The sequence below is a fragment of the Molossus molossus genome, unplaced genomic scaffold (assembly GCF_014108415.1).
Source record: "Molossus molossus isolate mMolMol1 unplaced genomic scaffold, mMolMol1.p scaffold_m16_p_15, whole genome shotgun sequence".
Classification (NCBI taxonomy): Eukaryota; Metazoa; Chordata; class Mammalia; order Chiroptera; family Molossidae; genus Molossus; species Molossus molossus.
The window spans coordinates 24,150,560-24,169,067 of NW_023425350.1; the positions used below are offsets into that span (position 1 = coordinate 24,150,560).

At 44.4% G+C, this 18,508-nt stretch overlaps 1 protein-coding gene across 1 annotated transcript in view; it reads right to left on the bottom strand.

Annotated features, from left to right (window-relative positions):
- EIF2AK2 (eukaryotic translation initiation factor 2 alpha kinase 2) overlaps positions 1–15,738 on the bottom strand; it is a 49,435-nt gene extending 33,697 nt beyond the window's left edge. Inside the window, exons 1-4 of the mRNA XM_036262231.1 lie at positions 15,637–15,738; positions 7,175–7,309; positions 6,696–6,816; positions 1,915–2,066 (exon numbers count right to left, since the gene is read on the bottom strand). Coding sequence (XP_036118124.1) covers positions 1,915–2,066; positions 6,696–6,816; positions 7,175–7,293 — 392 coding nt within the window. The 5' untranslated portion in view covers positions 7,294–7,309; positions 15,637–15,738. The remainder of the gene's footprint in view (positions 1–1,914; positions 2,067–6,695; positions 6,817–7,174; positions 7,310–15,636) is intronic.
- Positions 15,739–18,508: the final 2,770 nt, after the last annotated feature.

An 18,508-nucleotide genomic window follows, 5' to 3' on the forward strand; every position in this document is an offset into this window, starting at 1 on the left:
CCTACTGGAGTGGTGGGGTAATCAAGCGATGTTTCTCTCTCATTGATGTTACTCTCTCTCTCTTTCCCTTCCTCTCTTTCTAAAATCAATAAAAACAGTCCCAGCTGGTTTGACTCAGCGGTTAGAACATTGGCTTGAGGACGAATGGGTATTGGGCTTGAATCTGGTCAAGGGCACATGCCTGGGTTGCATATTCAATCTCTAGTCCTGGTCGGGGTCATGCAGGAGGCAGCCAATTTGATGTGTCCCACATCGATGTTTCTCTCTCTCTCCCCCTCCCTCCCTTCCACTCTATCTAAAAAAATCAATGGAAAAATATCCTTGGGTGAGGATTAACAACAACAAAATAAAATAAAAACATATCCTTGAGTGAGGATTGGAAAAAAAAAAAAAGATCTGCCATAAAGACACCAAGTGGTGATTTTTAAAAAAATTTCCCCCAAATCAAGAGAGATGAAGGTAGAGATGAAAAAGAGATGACTTGGTGGATTTTTCAGAGATGCTCAAGTAGGAAATAAAAATCAGTAGAGAAAGTGAGGTTTTTCCAGGAGAAACAATGGGGTTACAGTGCTTTGTAGGGAATAGGTGAAGCATAGATTTTGCTCTAACATCAGCAGTTTCTGCCCCTTATCTGAATAAAATCCCAAGAAAACTCCCATAGTGCTCAAGTCCACATCTCCTCATATTAATATAATGACATTTGCGGTGAGGCAAGGATACTTGGACAATTATGTAAGAACTATTTATAAGGTGGCAAAGTATCGTGGAGTTACTATAGACTACCACAAAATTATTCTAGTATTATTTTCTATAGAGGGAAACACACCTAATGAGCATGAGTCTTCTCCTCTAGGCCCTAAAGGGTGAATTAGGGAGCTGGGCTAAGTGACTTTGATCATTTCTACACTTCCTAATTTTCCCAGGCACCTCCTAAGAAGACTTCTCTCATTTAGGAATCTAATGTTAGAGCAACTAATTCATAAAAGTGGTGAGCTAAGGAAAAATAAGATAGTCTCTTAATTTATTGAGACTGACCCACAGAATTCACTTTTGACTAGTTCATTCCAAGGAATACTATCACATTTTTCTCTCCCTAGTTCTGGCCTAAAAGCCATCAGATTAAAAATTCAAACATAAATAGCTCCATCAGTTCAGAGGACAGTATCCTAAAGTCATTCTTTGGACTATTTGTATTTACGTTTTGTTTTCTTACCCTTCATTTAATTGGTTGTTTGTAGCTGAGAAACAATCTCCCTCATGTTCACTGTTTTGTTTTTCTCGGTTCCAATCCATCCTTTGTCCTCACTTCCAAGTACCAGCTCACTGGTGGCGTTCTCAGTAACTGCAACGCTAGTCTGTCCCCCTCAAATATATCATCATATTTCTCAAATCCTGATCTCCTCACAATCTAGGGTGAAATACTATTCCTTCTAATTCATGGGATCTGTCTGCAGAGTGACATCATTTAATCAAATTTGGAAGATGAACACCTGGACAGACAGCGCTCTAATCTGACAATAGTGGAAAGAGAGTCATTCTACTACACGCGTGGCAGAGCCGTCTTCACACAGGCACTTCCACTGTGACCTCAGGGCTAGAAGGATCTTTACATCCTTCAAGCAGGACACCTCATACTCTCTTAGGTGTCCTGCAGATTAGACCATACTCTCTTAGGTCTAGATAGACCTCAGAAATAAAGGATTACCCAGATTTGAGCAATTATGCTATGAGTTCCTAGCCTTCAGCAATGAAGCATTTTCATTACAAAGATGTCCAATAGCTTATAAGTCCTATTAAACCTTCCATGCAGAATGTACAAAAAGGACAAACATTTCTGGAAAATTAGACATGGAAATAAGCCCATCCTATTGCTTAGATAAAATAAAGCAGAAGGAAAAACCCAGTACATCTCACCTTTTGGGCCCAGTCTTGTCCCATTCACGTTCTTGATAATTCACAGACAGTCTTGCCTTTTGGGCAATCCTATGAACAAGGCCTATGTAATTCCCACCAGATAAATCATCAGAAGTATCTGTTAAAGACGACAGTGATAAAGAACTAACTTCCTGCAAAGAAAAAAAATCTTGTTTAATATGGATGACAACAAAAATTTAAGGCTGTATTTTATTTTTCTAATAACATTACTAAATGAGACATTTGAACGACAACTTAGATTTTATGTATTCCCCTACTATATTACTTTGAGTCACAGTGTAAGTATATACCTTCTTCTACCATAAAAATCCCACAATAAATTTTAACAATAGGAAAGCAATCACCCATTTTCCTTTTATAGTTTCATAAGAAAAAATGAGTCAATTTTCTGTTTTTCTTTTTTTTTAATCCTCACCCGAGGACATTTTTCCATTTTTTGTTCAGATAGAGTGGGAGGGAGAGAGAGAGAGAGAAACATCAACGTGAAAGGGACATGTCAAGTGGTTGCCACCTGCATGACCCAACCAGGGCCAGGGACAAACTGCAACCAAGGTATGTGCCCTTAGCAGAAACCAAACCTGGGTCTCTCTGGACTGCAGGCCTATGCTCTAACCACTGAGCCAAACAGGCCAGGGCAATTTTGTTTTTTTATGCAAAATATTATAACACTTTCTAGTTTGCTGTACCCTCTGTAAATCTCAAAAAACAAGATAACAAATATTGAACTAAAGCTATATCCTCAATGATAATGTAATGGGAAAGATGAATATGATAGCATCAACCCTTCCATTGTTATATGAACCTTCTTTTATTCTTTTTATATATATATATATATATATATTTTTTTAATCTTTATTGTTGAATGTAGAATGTATTACAGATGTTCCACATTTTTTCCCCCATTGACTCCCTCCTCCCCACTCCCGCCTCCCTCCCGCCTTTTCCCACACTATTGTCTGTGTCCATTGGTTATGCATATAAGTTCTTTGGTTTATTTCTCCCCCCCCCCCCCAGCCCGTTTCCCTTTGAGGTTTGTCAGTTTAGCAACCAATTTGTACTTCTTTTTTTTTTTTTTACTTTATTTTATTTTATTTTTATCCTCATCCGAGTACATTTTTCCATTTTTTGTCCAGATAGAGCGGGAGGGAGAGAGAGGAAGAGAGAGAGAGAGAAACATCGACGTGAAGGGACACAACGAGTGGCTGCCACCCGCACGACCAACCAGGGCCGGGGACAAACTGCAACCGAGGTACATGCCCTTAGCGGGAACCGAACCCGGGTCTCTCTGGACCGCAGGCCGACGCTCCAACCGCTGAGCCAAACCGGCCAGGGCGCAATTTGTACTTCTTAATCCCTTCACCTTTTTCACCCATTCCCCCAAACCCCCTCCCATCTGGCAACCAACAAAATGTTCTCTGTATCTATGAGAATGTTTCTGTTCTATCTGTTCATTTTGTTTGTAGATTCCATTGTTGATAGATATGTATTCATTGCCATTTTATTTGTTCATATATTTTATCTTTTTCTTCAAAAAGACCATTCATCATTTCATATAATAACGGTTTGGTGGTGATGAACTCCTTTAACTTTTTCTTGTCTGGGAAAGTCTTTATATGGCCATCGATTCTAAATGACAGCTTTGCAGGATAGAGTAATCTTGGTTGTAGGTTCTTGCTTTCCATCACTCTGAATATTTCTTGCCACTCCCTTCTGGCCTGCAAAGTTTCTTTTGAGAAATCAGCTGACAGCCTAATGGGAACCCCCGTGTAGGTAACTAGCTGCCTTTCTCTTGCTGCTTTTAAGATTCTCTCTTTGTCTTGAACCTTTTGCATTTTGATGATGATGTGTCTTGGTGCGGGCCTCTTGGGGTTCATCTTGTTTGGGACTCTCTGTGCTTCCTGGACTTGTATGTCTGTTTCCTTCACCAAGTTAGGAAAGTTTTCTGCCATTGTTGTTTCAAATAGGTTTTTGATTTCTTGTTCTCTCTCTTCTCCTTCGGGCACCCCCAAGATGCAAATGTTGGCACGCTTAAAGTTGTCCCAGAGGCTCCTTACACTGTCCTCATTTTTTTGGATTCTTTTTTCTTTTTGCTGTTCTGATTGGGTGTTTTTTGCTTCTTTATGTTCCAAATCGATGGCTTGCTTCTTGGCTTTACCTACTCTACTATTGAATCTGTGTAAATTATTCTTTATTTCACTTATGCCTCCTTCATTTCTGACTGTGCATCCATTATTTCTGACTGGTCCTTTTTTATGCTCTTGAGGCCCTCACTGAGTTCATTGAGCATCCTTATAAGCAGTACTTTGAACTCAGCATCTGTTAGGTTGCTTATCTCCATTTCGCTTAGTTCTTTTCTTGGGGTTTTGTTCTGTTCTTTCATTTGGGACCTGTTTCTTTGTCTCCTCATTTTGGCTGCCTCCCTGTGTTTGTTTCTGTGTATTACTTAACGAGCCGGTATGGGGCTAGCTGAGACCCGATGCTGCTCGTTTGAAAAAATTTAGGAAAACCTGAAGCAGGATCCAAGACAGGCCAATCCTATGGTTAAGCAAGTGGCAACAGCTTGGGTGGGCCTGAAAGTTGGGTAGGGTGGGGTGGGGCGGGGCCTCAGGGAGTCAGCAGGGCGGGGCTACCAGTGTGAGCCAGGTTGCTGGAGTCTCAGATATGGCGGCTGTCTGCCGCCCCAGGGAAGGGCTCACCAAAGGAACAAAGGCCTCTGACAGCACGTTTGTCCCAGAGAAAGCCCCCTCTCCAACCCTCACTCCAGTGCCAAACAGCTCAGTTCTTCCCTGTGTGTCTCTGGTGCCCCTCGAGCTGCCTCCCCTCCAAGCTTAGAGGGAGAGAGTCCGATAAGTCCGTGCGCGGGCCCTTTAAGGAGCTGCCTGGGGCTCCAGCCGCGTCTGCGTCCCTGAGCCTCAGTTCCTGCTGGTTTTTCCAGCCAGAATTTATGGGGTCTTCTCTTCCTGGCACTGGAACCCTGAGCAGGGTGCCTGGTGTGGGACGGGGACCCCTCAGTCCTCAGGGAGGACCTTCCCAGCTGAGGTGTCCTCCTGATTTTTATCCCCACACGTGGGTGTGGGACCAGCCCGTCGTGCCTCCGCCCCTCCTACCAGTCTCGATGCAGCTTCTTTAATCCCGTAGTTGTAGGACTTCCATTCAGCTTGATTTCAGGCGGTTTGGAGTGGTGGTTGTTCTGTAGTTTTGTTGTAACTTGGATGTGGTTGTGGGAGGACGCGATACTGCGTTTACCTACCCGCCATCTTGACCGGAAGTCCCTTCTTTTATTCTTAATCTGGCAAAATCTTGTCTAAAGTTTTGCTACTTCATTAATGCTGTTTAAACAACTAACTTTGAGTTTTAGTGATCTTTATTTCTTTGTTTTCTTTTACATAAATTTCTGTCTTGATTTTTGTTATTTTCATTCTTCTGCTCTTGGGGGAAGGACAAATAGTTAAATCTTTGTTCTTTTTCTAACTTCTTGACTTGATTTTCTAGATCATTAACAACTTATGAGTTTATAATTTTTTTTTTTTTATCCTCACCCGAGGATATTTTTCCATTTTTTGTACAGATAGAGTGGGAGGGAGAGAGAGGAAGGGGGAGAGAGAAAGAAACATCGATGTGAAAGGGACACATCGAGTGGCTGCCACCCACACGACCAACCAGGGCCGGGGACAAACTGCAACCGAAGTACGTGCCCTTCGCGGGAACCGAACCCGGGTCTCTCCAGACCGCAGGCCGATGCTCTAACCGCTGAGCCAAACTGGCCAGGGCTCGAGTTTATAATTTTATCTGATTTATCTTTTCAACTGTGATTAGAAGGAAAACAAATCAAGATTTTTCAGAAAAGTATCTTGAAAGCTAAATTTTTCTAAAAGTTTCAATATGTGAGAATGGTTAACTTTTTTTTTTTTTTACATGCCCCTAGCAGGAACCAAACCCGGGACTCTCTAGCCCACAGGCCGATGCTCAACCACTGAGCCAAACTGGCCAGGGTGAGAATCATTAACTTTTGTCCCACATGTAAACTTGTCTCATTTTACAGCCGCTGCTCCCCTATCTCTGGTTTTTAATGTTGCTAGGGACAGGATAATACTTTTTTTTCATTTTCACATTTTATACAATTTCTTTCTTCTGCCTACATGCTTGCGGATTCTTTCTGCATCACTAGAACTCGGTTCTTTCACAGTGATTGAAGTTGCTTTTGGTGGTTCTGTCTTTTCCTATATCTGTTGAGTTGTTTTCATCTTCACCCAGGTCTTTCTCTATTTCAAAAAGATGTTCTACTGATATCTCTTCAGATAGCTTTTTCGGTACTCGTTACTTTGTTCTCATCTTCAGGGCTATCAATTATATGTATGTTGGTTTTCCATTACCTGCCCTTCATATACATCCCACTCTTCACAATCCCTTTCATCTCTCTGTCTTTTTCCACTGATTCCCTCAGTTAGGTGGAGGGACTCCTGCCAACACGTGTGAGCTCATTTCTCATTGTCTCCTTTCCCCATTTGTCCAGTTTTAGAGTATGTCACTGTTATTGACATTCTGAACAGGTAGTATCCAGCTTTGCCCAAAATTTCCTAGGTGTACCTCTCATTCAGGGTTCTACAGAAAAGGAGACAGTAGAAAAGACTGAACTAAACTTGTGAAAGCAAAGGTACTTGTGAATGGTTTTATTCTGTATGTCAGTATTTTTACACAGAGAAAAATATAAACTGTATTGTGAGTTCCTTTCCATTAGGAGAAAAAAGGCAATTACTTACCTCTTTTGCTTCATTAAGTATTCCAATCGCTAATTTGGCTGCAGCATTTTTTGCTTCTTTCTTTGATCTGCCTTCAGCTTCTGGAAATTCTCTTTCATTTATTATAACTTGAAATTTAAACCTGATTACAAAGAAAATATTCACAAAATATTATTAACTCATGCACTACCTAGAGATAAGTATTCCAATCACCACTGCCTCTTATGCCTACCTTTAAAGGTTTTGACCTATGCTCAATAGAGAATTTAAGCAGTCACCTCCAAACAGCATGCTAGCACATTATCTTGAAGCATGGCAAAGCTTATACCCTCTTTTTTCTCCGGAGTCCTCTGAAGTTACAATTTCATACCTAGAAGACTCTTTCACAGAACTCTGTGGCAACTTTGCTCTAAAGTATTGACTTTAAAACTGTGCCTGAGTTTCCATTCTCCTAGTTTATATTTTATAGGTATATATCCTTATTCTATATAGCCTCTTACCTTAAGTCATGTGAAGGTCCTGTCTTAGACAGTTCACGATACTCAACTTTTACATTGTTCTTCTGACGGTATTTATTAAGTGCATCTAAGTAGAAACCTGGTGAAAGATCATTGGCCATTTCTCCTTCCGGTAACCTACAATACAAGTGATGTAGAAAGAAGTGACACTCACAGAACATATTTAATCAGATTTTCCCAGCCCATTTTTAGGAGACAAAATGGGATAAGAATTTACTTTACATGACTCATCTCAGCCACACATAAATCCACAGAAAACGTTCTTTAAAAATCTTTCTTTCTCTCCCATGGTCTGCACAAACAAGCTAATTTCTCCAAAGTTTTCAAAACTCAACTGGCCAAGCCCTGGTCGGTTTGGCTTAGTGGTTAGAACATCAGCCTATGGACCAATGAGTCTCAAGTTCAATCCAATCAAGGGCACATACCTCGGTTGTGGTTCATCCCCGGCCCTGGTTGGGGTCGTGCAGGAGGCAACCAGTCAATGTGTCTCTCTCACATCGATGTTCCTCTCTCTCTCTCTCTCTCTCTCCATCCCTCCCACTTTATCTCAAGATAAAAATGGAGAAAAGTATCCTTGGGTGAGGATTAAAACTAAAACAAAAACTACAACTAGATACCACTTCACACCCACCAGAACAACAATAATAGTAATAGTAATAATAATACAGAAAAAATAGTGTTAATGAGGACGTAGAGAAATTGGAACCTTCCTACGTTGTTGATGGGAATGCAAAACTGTGCAGCTTCTATAGAAAAGAATTTGATATTTCATCAAAAAGTTAAGCTTACAATTACCATATGATCCAGCAATTCTACTCCTAGGCCTATGCCCAAAGAATTGTAAAACAGATTTTCAAACAAATACTTATACTGAAATGTTCATAGCAGCATTACTCACAACAGCCAAAAAAAGGAAACGAGCCAAATGTCCATCACTTAATGAATCATTAAGAAAACATGGTATATTCACACATGAAAACTTACTCAGCCATAAAAAGGAATGAGGTGTAGAAATATGCTACAACATAGATAAAGCTTGAAAACATGACAAATGAAAGAAGCTGGTCACAAAAGGCCACATATTGTATGATTCCATTTACATGAAACATCCAGGATACGTAAATACACAGAGACAGAAAGCAGACCTTGTTGACCTCTCTTTTTCTTCTTCCTAATACTTCTTAATCTTCATAGGCGCTAAACGCTGGAATTCCTCACGGCTTGGTCCAAAGACCTATTCTCCTCAAGGTGATTTCTTTCATGTCCATGGCTTTAATGATCATCTATTTGTCATTAACTTAAATTTACATATCACTTATGGACCTCTCTCTGAGTTTCAGATCTCTATATCCAACATCTCCACTTGAATGTCTTAAAACAATTTTAAATGCAAGAGATCCAAAATTGCATTTATGGTCTTCCCTTAAACTTTGGAGTTTCCTGTCTCAAGAAATGACTCTACTATCCATCCATGTCTGAAAGCCATGAATCTGGGAAGCGCCGTTCACATTTCCTTTTCCTACTTTCTCATCCATAACAGAGAACTGACCCACAAATCTTTCTACTTCTCAGTGATGTCATAGCCACTATTTTGGTTCAAGCCGCCTCCATCTCATGCCTGGACTGCTGCACAGCCTTTGAAATCCCTTCTCTACCCTGCAACTGTTGTGATTTTCTCTTTACTTTTGTTTTCATTGTGGTAAAATATACATAACATGAAATTTACCCTTTTAACCATGGGTATTAAACTCACTCACATGTTTTGCAGCCATCATTGTTACCTATCACCGGAACTCTTCTCATCTTCCCAGAGAGAAAGTCCATACACATGACACACTTCCCAAGTCCCCATCTTCTCATCCCCTGGGAACCAACAATACTTTCCATATCTATGAATTTACCTATTCTAGGTACTTCATATAAATGGAATCATACAACTTCTGTCTTTTTGTGTCAGCTTATTTAACTTAGTATAATGTCTTCAAGGTTTATCCATGTTGTAGCATGTTTCATAATTTCCTTCCTTTCTAAGGCTGAATAACATTCCGTCATATGTATATACAGTACCACATTTTGTTGATCCATTTACCTGTTGTTGGACACTTGTGTTAGTTCAACTTTTTGGCTAGTATGAATACTGCTATGAACATTGATGTACAAATATCTGTTTAAATCCCTACTTTCAGGTATTTTCGGTATATATCTAGAAGTGAAATTGCTACATCATATGGTAATGTTTAACATTTTAAATAATTACTACACTTATTTCCACAGTGGTTGCAACAAATTATATTTCCACCAGCAATGCCCAAGTGTTCCAACTTCTCCACATCTTCACCAACACTTGTCATTTTCCCTTTTTTAAATAGTAGCCACACTGTGATCATTAAAAAAAAAACAAAAACGTTTTCTTTGTTGATTTTAGAGAGAGAGGAAGGAAGAGGTAGAGAGATAAAGACATTGATGAGAGAGAACATCGACTGGCTGCCTCCTGCATGCCCCCCATTGGGGATCAGGCCCACAACCTGGGCATGTGCCCTGAATGGGAATTAAACCGGCAACCTCTTAGTGCATGGATCGATGCTCAACCACTGAGCCACACCAACCAGACTGATCTTTAAAAATGTCAACCCAATCAAGTAGTCCCCACAAGCCACCAAAACTGTTCTTGTCGGGTTACCAATGCCTTCCCCATCTCTGAAAGTAGTAATTGGTTCTCAACCCTTGTCTACTTGACTTTAAAACAGCATTTGAGATGGCTGCTCATTGCCTTCTCCCTCCTGTCCTTTTCTTAGCTTGGACTTCTAGGACACCACACTCTCTTGGTTTTCCTCCTTTTTCATAAGATGCTCCTTTTGGTCTCCTTTCCTGGTTCTTCCTTTCTTCTAAATATTGGTCTTGTCCCGGGACTCAGTTCTTAGATCACCTCTCTGCTCTATACATTCATTACCTTGATCATTGCCTCATTGTTAAATTTCACCTATATAATAATGATGCTAAAAGTATGCCTCCAACACTGGCTGTTTCCTGACTTCCAACTACTTTTGTCCAACATACACGCTCCTGAAATGCTCTTGACTCTACTACCCTTTTTGCTGCCTTTGCCTGTTACTACTTCCTAGAGATCTCAGCTCAAATATCATTCTAGACACCCTAGAACAGGTCCTGATTTGGCACTCTATCACAGCCCTTGTCCCCATTATTTCAATTGGTTATTTAATTGACTGTCTTCCAAAAGAGACCATGAGCTACAAGAGGGAAGGGTCCAGGCTTGTAAGACGGGCTCAATAACGAATGAATGAATACCAAAATAACTCCAGATCACCCTCACCCCATGACTTGTCACATGCTTTTCTCTCCGCTTGAAATGCAGTATCTTCATCCTCTATCTACCAGGCAATTCTCACTCATGTGTGAGGATCAGCTAGTACCCCTCAGTGGGCCTGCCTCTCCACCTTGCCCAGCTCCCATCACAGCTCTGAGTGCTTTTAAACTAGTCAGTGAGCTCTTTGGGGAGCAAGTTCTGTGTCTTACTCATTTTTGTATTACCAATGCCGAGTGCCAAGTAGTAAATGTCAAATCACTGGACGAGAGAATGGTTCATTAAAATTTAATGCTCCACTTTATTTTTTTTATCCTCACCCGAGGACATTTTTCTATTTTTTGTTCGGATAGAGTAGGAGGGAGAGAGAGAGAGAGAAAGATCGATGTAAAAGGGACAAGTGGTTGCCACCTGCACAACCCAACCAGGGCCGGGGACAAACTGCAACCGAGGTACATGCCCTTAACAGGATCCGAACCCGGGTCTCTCTGGACCGCAGGCCAATGCTCCAACCGCTGAGCCAAACCGGCCAGGGCTAATGCTCCACTTTAAACCTCCTCATCTTCTCCCTTTTCTTGACCTGCTGTTTTCTGGCATCCTTTCCTCATTCACTCAGTAAATGCTTATCAAATGTCAAGCACTGTTCTGACTCTGAGTATACAGGCATGAAGAAGACAAAACAAGTCTCTACTTGCATTCCACTGAAGGAAGAATGGAAATGGCCCTATGCAGAAACAAATAATAGCAGTGGAGATCACGATGACTGGACGGCCTGGAAGTGCTATGATTAAATTAACTAGGGATATGCAACAGAGGGTGAGTCGGTAAGTGGGGGAAGAAATATGAGGGAGGTGGTTTTAGCTACAGTAGTCAGGAAAGGCCCTTATTAGGAGGCAATCGTCAAATCAAGTCTGAATGATGAGAAAGTCCATCTTACCAAGATCTGAGGGAGCAGTTTCTCGGGTAGAGGAAACCCTAAGCAGGAACCAGTACAGACTTTGGAGGGATAACAAAAAGGCCAGGGGACTGCTGCACAGGGAACATGGAGTAAGGGTAGAAAATGAGTGAGAGAGGTGAGCAGGTGCCACGGCATGGAGCCCTTGTAGGCCATGCTCAGGGCTGTGGATGCTATTCCAATTGTAATAGGAAGCTACTGGCGGGTTCTAAGCAGAGGGGTAATGGGACTGGATTTAGGTTTTAAATGATCACTCTGAATCTCTGCAGGGAACAGAGTATGGGGAGGTAGGTATAGAAAGGGGAGTGGAGCACGAGTAGAAGTTGGGAGACTAAGGAGTGGCTGCTGTACTGGTTTGAGAGAGCAATGGTGGTGGCTGGAAGCAGGGTGCTGGAAGTGCCTAGGTCTGAGCAAAGGCAATGCCTTCACGTTACTGCTTAGTACGGTGGAGAGAGTTAGATCGGGGCTAGAGACCGCAGAACCTCCGAGTCATGATCTGGAAACACCTGATTCACAGGTTGCGGGGAGGAGTAAACTGGATGAAAAGCATCCAGAGTCCCCCACGAGTGTTCCTCAATAAATGGTGGTTCTGGTCTGCAATTCCAACCCCTGCCACACGACTCCGGAAGTAAATAAACTGAAACTGAGATTTACTTTGTTTTCATTTGTTTTGTTTTTGGTATATTCTTAGCCCTCTGTCTAGACCTAAACTGACATAACCTACTTAGAGTATTTATCATACTTTGTTGCCTATTTATCATTTGATTGCAAATATATGCTTTATTATAGTGCTGCCTCAAATCCTGCTGAGAGCATTACATAATAGATATGGTCTGTGCTGCGCCTTTCTAAAATCTGAAATCTCAGTACCAGAACACACCTGGCTCAAGGTTTCAGAATAAGGATCTATAGACATACCATTATTTTCAGGAACCCAAGTGTCATTTAGTTTAGTCACAACCATGAGACCATACAAGTTGGAGGGGGTCACAGATCTCACAACAGCAGTTAGGGAAGAGTCCTTATCAATCACTTAACCAGAAACGCTAACAATGTTATAAATCCTCAGCGCTTTTAACTTTAACTGTTAATCATCAGAATAACAAGCCAGTTCAAATTTAAGTGAAATATATGTGCAAACTTATAAGGTGCTGAATTGACATGTTTGAAAAAGTACTTATAAGTTTGTAAAAAAAAAAAAAAAAAGAAATAGGCCCTGGCCGGTTTGGCTTGGTGGTTAGAGCGTCGGCCTGCGGTCCAGAGAGACCCGGGTTCCCTTCCCGCTAAGGGCACGTACCTCGGATGCAGTTTGTCCCCAGCCCTGGTTGGTCGTGTGGGAGGCAGCCACTCGGTGTGTCCTTTACACGTCGATGTTTCTCTCTCTCTCCCTCCCACTCTGTCTGAACAAAAAAGAAATAGGTTTCTTTTCTTCTTAACTTTTTCTTTTTAATCCTCACCCGAGGACATTTTTTCATTTTTTTGTTCAGATAGAGCGGGAGGGAGAGAGGAAGGGAGGGAGAGAGGAAGAGAGAGAGAGAGAGAGAGAGACATAAACATGAAAGGGACACATCGAGTGGCTGCCACCCACACGACCCAACCAGGGCCGGGGACAAACCGCAACCAAGGTACATGCCCTTAGTGGGAACAGAACCCGGGTCTCTCTGGACCGCAGGCCAATACTCTAATCGTTGAACCAAACGGGCCAGGGCATTTTTAAACTATTTTCAATAAATCTTGTTTTAATGCTATGTTGCCATTTTCCTAAAAGAAATCGCTGCCATAATCACCAAGAAATATTATATGCCCATCTTCCTCATACCCAGAAGTAACTTTGGCTGTGCCTCAGTCTCTTAGGGCAGACTCTGATCTCCTGCGGGCCCAGCCCCCTCCAGGGCCTGCACTGTAGTTGCATGCAACATGTGTTCAAGTAGTATCTGATGAATTAAATGAATAACCTACAGTTCAAGTGTTATGAATCTTCAGGTTCAAATAAGCAAACTGAAGAAAAAGAGCATAGTCTGCCCAAGATTCTAAATTCCTAAATGACAGCAGAGAGTGTACCTTTTGGCTGCTATCTGGCAAGGCATTTTTAGTACTAACGAAATCACAGGCAATTGGAAATTTCATTATTCTGTAATTCAAAAGACAATATATGAATAACCATTCATTAAACAACTATTTATGAGCACCTATTATGTACTAGGTGCTGGGGTTATGCCAGCGAACAAAACACTGCTCTGGTGAACTTACTAGTGGAGGAACACAGACAAACCCATAAACAATGTCACAGGGTGGTAAGTACTAGGTTGAAAACTGAAGCAGAGTAAGGGGACAGCAAAGGAAGGGTGGGGTGCTTTTTACATGCAGGTTTTTCAGGGAAGCTGCTCTGACAAAATGACATTCAATAAATGTTGGGCAGCCCCGCCAGTGTGGCTCCGTGGTTGAGCAGCAACCCATGCACCAAGAGGTCGCAGGTTCAATTCCCAGTCAGGGCACATGCCCAGGCTGTGGGTCTGATCCCCAGTTGGGGGCATGCAGGAGGCAGCCAATCGATGTTCACTCATGGATTTTTCCATCTCTCTCTCCTTCTCCCTTTCTCTCTAATATCAATTAAAAAAAAAAAGTTGGGGAGCTCTGGCCAGCATGTCTTAGTGGTTACAAGGTCAGCCCAGGCACCAAAGGATCTCTGGCTGGATTCCTGGTCTAGGGCATGTACCCAGGTTGGAGGTTCCATCCCCAGCCCTGGTCTGGGCGCCTTCTGGAGGCAACCAATCCATGTGTCTCTCTCACATAGATGTTTCTCTCTCTCTCCCCTCTCCCTTCCGCTATCTCTAAAAATAAATGGGGGAAAAAAAAATCCTCCAGTGAGGATTAAAAAAAGAAATGTTGCCCTGGCCGGTTTGGCTCAGCAGTTAGAGCGTGGGCCTGCGGACCAGAGAGTCCCAGGTTCAGTTCCACTAAGGGCAGGTACCTCCCTTGCAGTTTGTCCCCCGCCCGATTGGGGTCGTGTGGGTGGCAACCAGTGGATGTGTCTCTCTCACATTGATGTTTCTCTCTCTCTTCCTCCCTCTCTCCCTTCCACTCTATCTGAAGATACATGCAAAAATGTCCTCCGGTGAGGATTAAAAAAAAAAGAAAGAAAGAAATGTTGGGGAAAGTGAGGGACTTGGCCCAAGCAGATATCTGGGGGAAAAGCTTTCCAGGAAGAAGAAACAGGAAGTGCAAAGACCCAGAGGCAGGTGCAGGCGATGGATGGTGTGGAGCAGAGGTATGTGGCAGAGAGGGTGGGGAGGGAGCTGGGGGGCGGCTAAGGCACGGCACTTGGGAAATAATTTTAACCGTCCAGGCAAGAGATTTTTGGTCATGGATTACTGAGTCAAGGTATGGGTCATGCGACCCTCCTCATTTCCCATCTCTCTGTCAAGTCTTGGGGCTCATCCGTTTTCCACGAGGCGCCCCGCCCCCCACCCCGGCCTGGGCTATTACTTGCTCGGATAAAAATCTTCCCGGGCACAACACGGCTGCCAGTTCTCCGCGCTGCACAGGTTGGGAAGGGCCGGCGCCTCGGCTGCGGGCCTGGCTCAGCGCTCCGGCTGTGGCGGTGCCAGGGCTCAGGGTTTGTCACCAGCGTCAGAACCCAGGATGGGGACGCGCTGCACGAGCCTGGGCCCCTCGCTGTGCTGGTGCCTCCCCGCGCCCCGACCCCTCGCTGTGCCCGTGCCTCCCCGTGCCCCGGCCCCTCGCTGTGCCCGTGCCTCCCCGCGCCCCGGCCCCTCCCCCTCGCTGTGCCGGTGCCTCCCTGCGCCCCGGCCCCTCGCTGTGCCCGCTCACCTCGCTCCGGCCCCTCGCTGTGCCCGTGCCTCCCCGGACCCCCACCCCTCGCTGTGCCCGTGCCTCCCCGGACCCCCACCCCTCGCTGTGCCCGTGCCTCCCCGCGCCCCGACCCCTCGCTGTGCCCGTGCCTCCCCGGGCCCCCACCCCTCGCTGTGCCCGTGCCTCCCCGGGCCCCCACCCCTCGCTGTGCCCGTGCCTCCCCGCGCCCCGACCCCTCGCTGTGCCCGCTCACCTCGCGCCCCAACCCCTCGCTGTGCCCGCTCACCTCACGCCCCGACGACACCTTGCTGTGCCCGCTCACCTCGCCCCGACCCCTCCCTGTGTCCCGCTCACCTCGAGCTGCCGCCGTGTCCGAAGCCCTGCAGGTCTGGGCCGCTTACTCTCGGTTTCGTTTTCCCCGCGGACTCCGCCTCCGGCGCGGCGGCCAGCCTTTCCCGCAAGTCCTCACAGCTCTGGGGAGCCGCTGGAAACTGGCGCCACTGACAGAAGGCTCCGCTGACAGGCCACTTTCCCGCCTGGGCGTGTCCAGGCCCCGCAGCCCCGCCCCGGCTCCTGGGAATCTCGGCCGGTTCGGTCAGAAACCGCAGGAGCGGGTCCGCTGCGGTCTGGAGCGCCCGGGGCGAGCCAGGCGCTCCTGCACTAGGCTCAGGGACAGACCGGGCAAACATTTGGGGTGAGTGGGGATGGATTATTATCGGCTCCATTTACAATAGAAGAAATAGTGGACTCGCCCAGAGTTTTGGGGCTGGTAAGTGGCAAAGACAGCATTCAATTAAAGGTCAGGCCCCTAAATCAAAGCACTCCTTCACCTTGCCACACTGCTGCCTGGTTGTCGTCACCTTTACAAGGCCTGGGGGCATAATCTTCCTTCTTCTGTTTGCACCCATCCATTGGCTCATTCAATAGAGTCTTGCCCTGGCCAGTTTGGCTCAGCGGTTAGAGCGTCCACCTGCGGTCCAGAGAGACCCAGGTTCGGTTCCCGCTAAGGGCATGTACCTCGGTTGCAGTTTGTCCCCGGCCCTGGTTGGTCGTGCGGGTGGCAGCCACTCGATGTGTTCCTTTCACATCGATGTTTCCCCCCTCTCTCTCTTCCTTTCTCTCCCTCCCACACTGTCTGTACAAAAAATGGAAAAATGTCCTCGGATGAGGATTAAAATAATAATAATAATAAATAAACAGATCCTTGCCAGCCGCTGTACCCAGCACCAGCCAGTTTCAGCAGTTAGGAGAGCCACCTGCTCCCCGCGGGACCCCATGGAGCTTACTACCAAAACCTTAACAGCAGTCTTCGATTTATAAGAAATCCTGCTTACCTGATAGACTATGTATGGCACACTCCCAGAGTGATACTTAATTTCATTGGCGCGTGACTGAGTGCTGAGGACTTACCCCACAGTAGGGCAAGGTAGGTGCCATTGCAATGCCATTAGCAGATGAGAAAACTGAGGTTTGAGGCACAGAGAAGTTAAGTAACCACAGCAGATAAGTAAATGGAGCTTGAATTAGAATCAGGAGACTGTACCATCAACACCGTAGTGAGGGTAAAGGAGAGAAGTGCTCCCAAGATGGACCTCAAGTGTATATTAAATATTGAGCATTGGCTCTAGGAGACCTGTTCCTCTTCTCTTCTACATTTCCCCACGTGGCTATAAACTACATTTTCCTTGTAGCTCTAGACATAGAGATTGAACATACTGGGTTCCCTTGTGAATGTTCACCAAAGGCATCCACTTCTGAGGAGGCTTTTGACAAGCAGGGAGACAAGAAGACTTTTGTAGATGTTAGTCAGCTTTCCCCCAAGTGCTTTTTCAAAATGAATGAAGAGTATGTGGCAATAGGAATGTGTGACATGTGTGAATTCATCAACATGTAATTCTCAGCCCCTGTGTGGCAGCCGGCTTATTTGGGAGCCCTTCCATCATGGAGTGGGCTGGTATTTGTGGAGTAAACAGTCATTTCAGATATGAATTTGCTTTTTCCACCTGTAGTGCCTCTGTCAGCACCATCATTGTTGGATATTCTGAATACCTTGTTCACCATCATGGTATCTCTTATTAAGGAACCCATTTTACAGAAAAAGAAGTGAGGCAGTACACTGTGGGACAGTGGGATGGACTAGTGAAGACTGAGTCACAGCCTCAAGAAGGAGACAACACTTAACAAATTGGGTGTCTGTCCTTCAAGTGCAGTATATGCTCTAAATCCAGTTGCTATTCTTTCCACTGCCAAAATACATGAGACCAGGAAAGAGTAGGAGTGTCTCCCACAGGTAAGCCTTATCGTACACTTGCAAAGTAAGTGCTACCTGCTCCTATCACGTTGGTCTCTGTTTCCTATGACATTGGGCTGTTACCACTAAGGGACATATAATTCCTTGATCAAGAACTTGAAATTGCATCTGGATATTGCAGGTTCATCATGCCATCAAGTCATCAAGAAAATAAGGGGATTATTGAACTGTCTGGCTGGTTGATATGAATTACCAAGGGGAACTAGTGATGCAGCCACACAAAGGAGTCAGAGATGGATATGTCTTCAAGTCAGGGATTTCTCTGGGGTTTCTTCTAGTAATCCCTTTTTCAATGATAAATATTAATGGAAGTCTAAATATTAATGGAAGTCAACACAAGCAGGACTACTAAGGGCTCTCTCTGATCCTTCAAGATTGTTGATTTTTATCATCCTACTAGCTGGGGAGACTTCTGAGGACAAAGAGAACAAATGAAGAAGGAAGCTATAAACACCAACTGTGGTCTCATGACTGGTTGCAGAATAAAGCACCCTAGAAGCTATGCATGTTATTTTACCTGCTTTGTTTTTTTATGTATTAATGAACTTCTTTTAATTGCTTTCCCCTTTCCTTTTATATGAGATTAGCTGGTGATGATTAATTTTATTTTATTCTTCACCCGAAGATATTGTTCTTATTATCAGATAGAGTGGGAGGGAAGGAGAGAGAGAGACAGAGAGAAACATTGATGTGATAGAGCCACATCGACTGGTTGCCTCCCTCACGACCCAACCAGGGCTGGGGATGAACTGCAACAGAGGTACGTTGCCCTTTACTGGAATCAAACCCACGACTCTTTGGTCTGTGGGCCGATGCTCTAACCGCTGAGCCAATCCGGCCAGGGCTGGTAATTAATTTCATAAGGCAGTTTTACATGAGAGTGTCTTAAGGTGGGATTGTGACTAAAATAGAAGA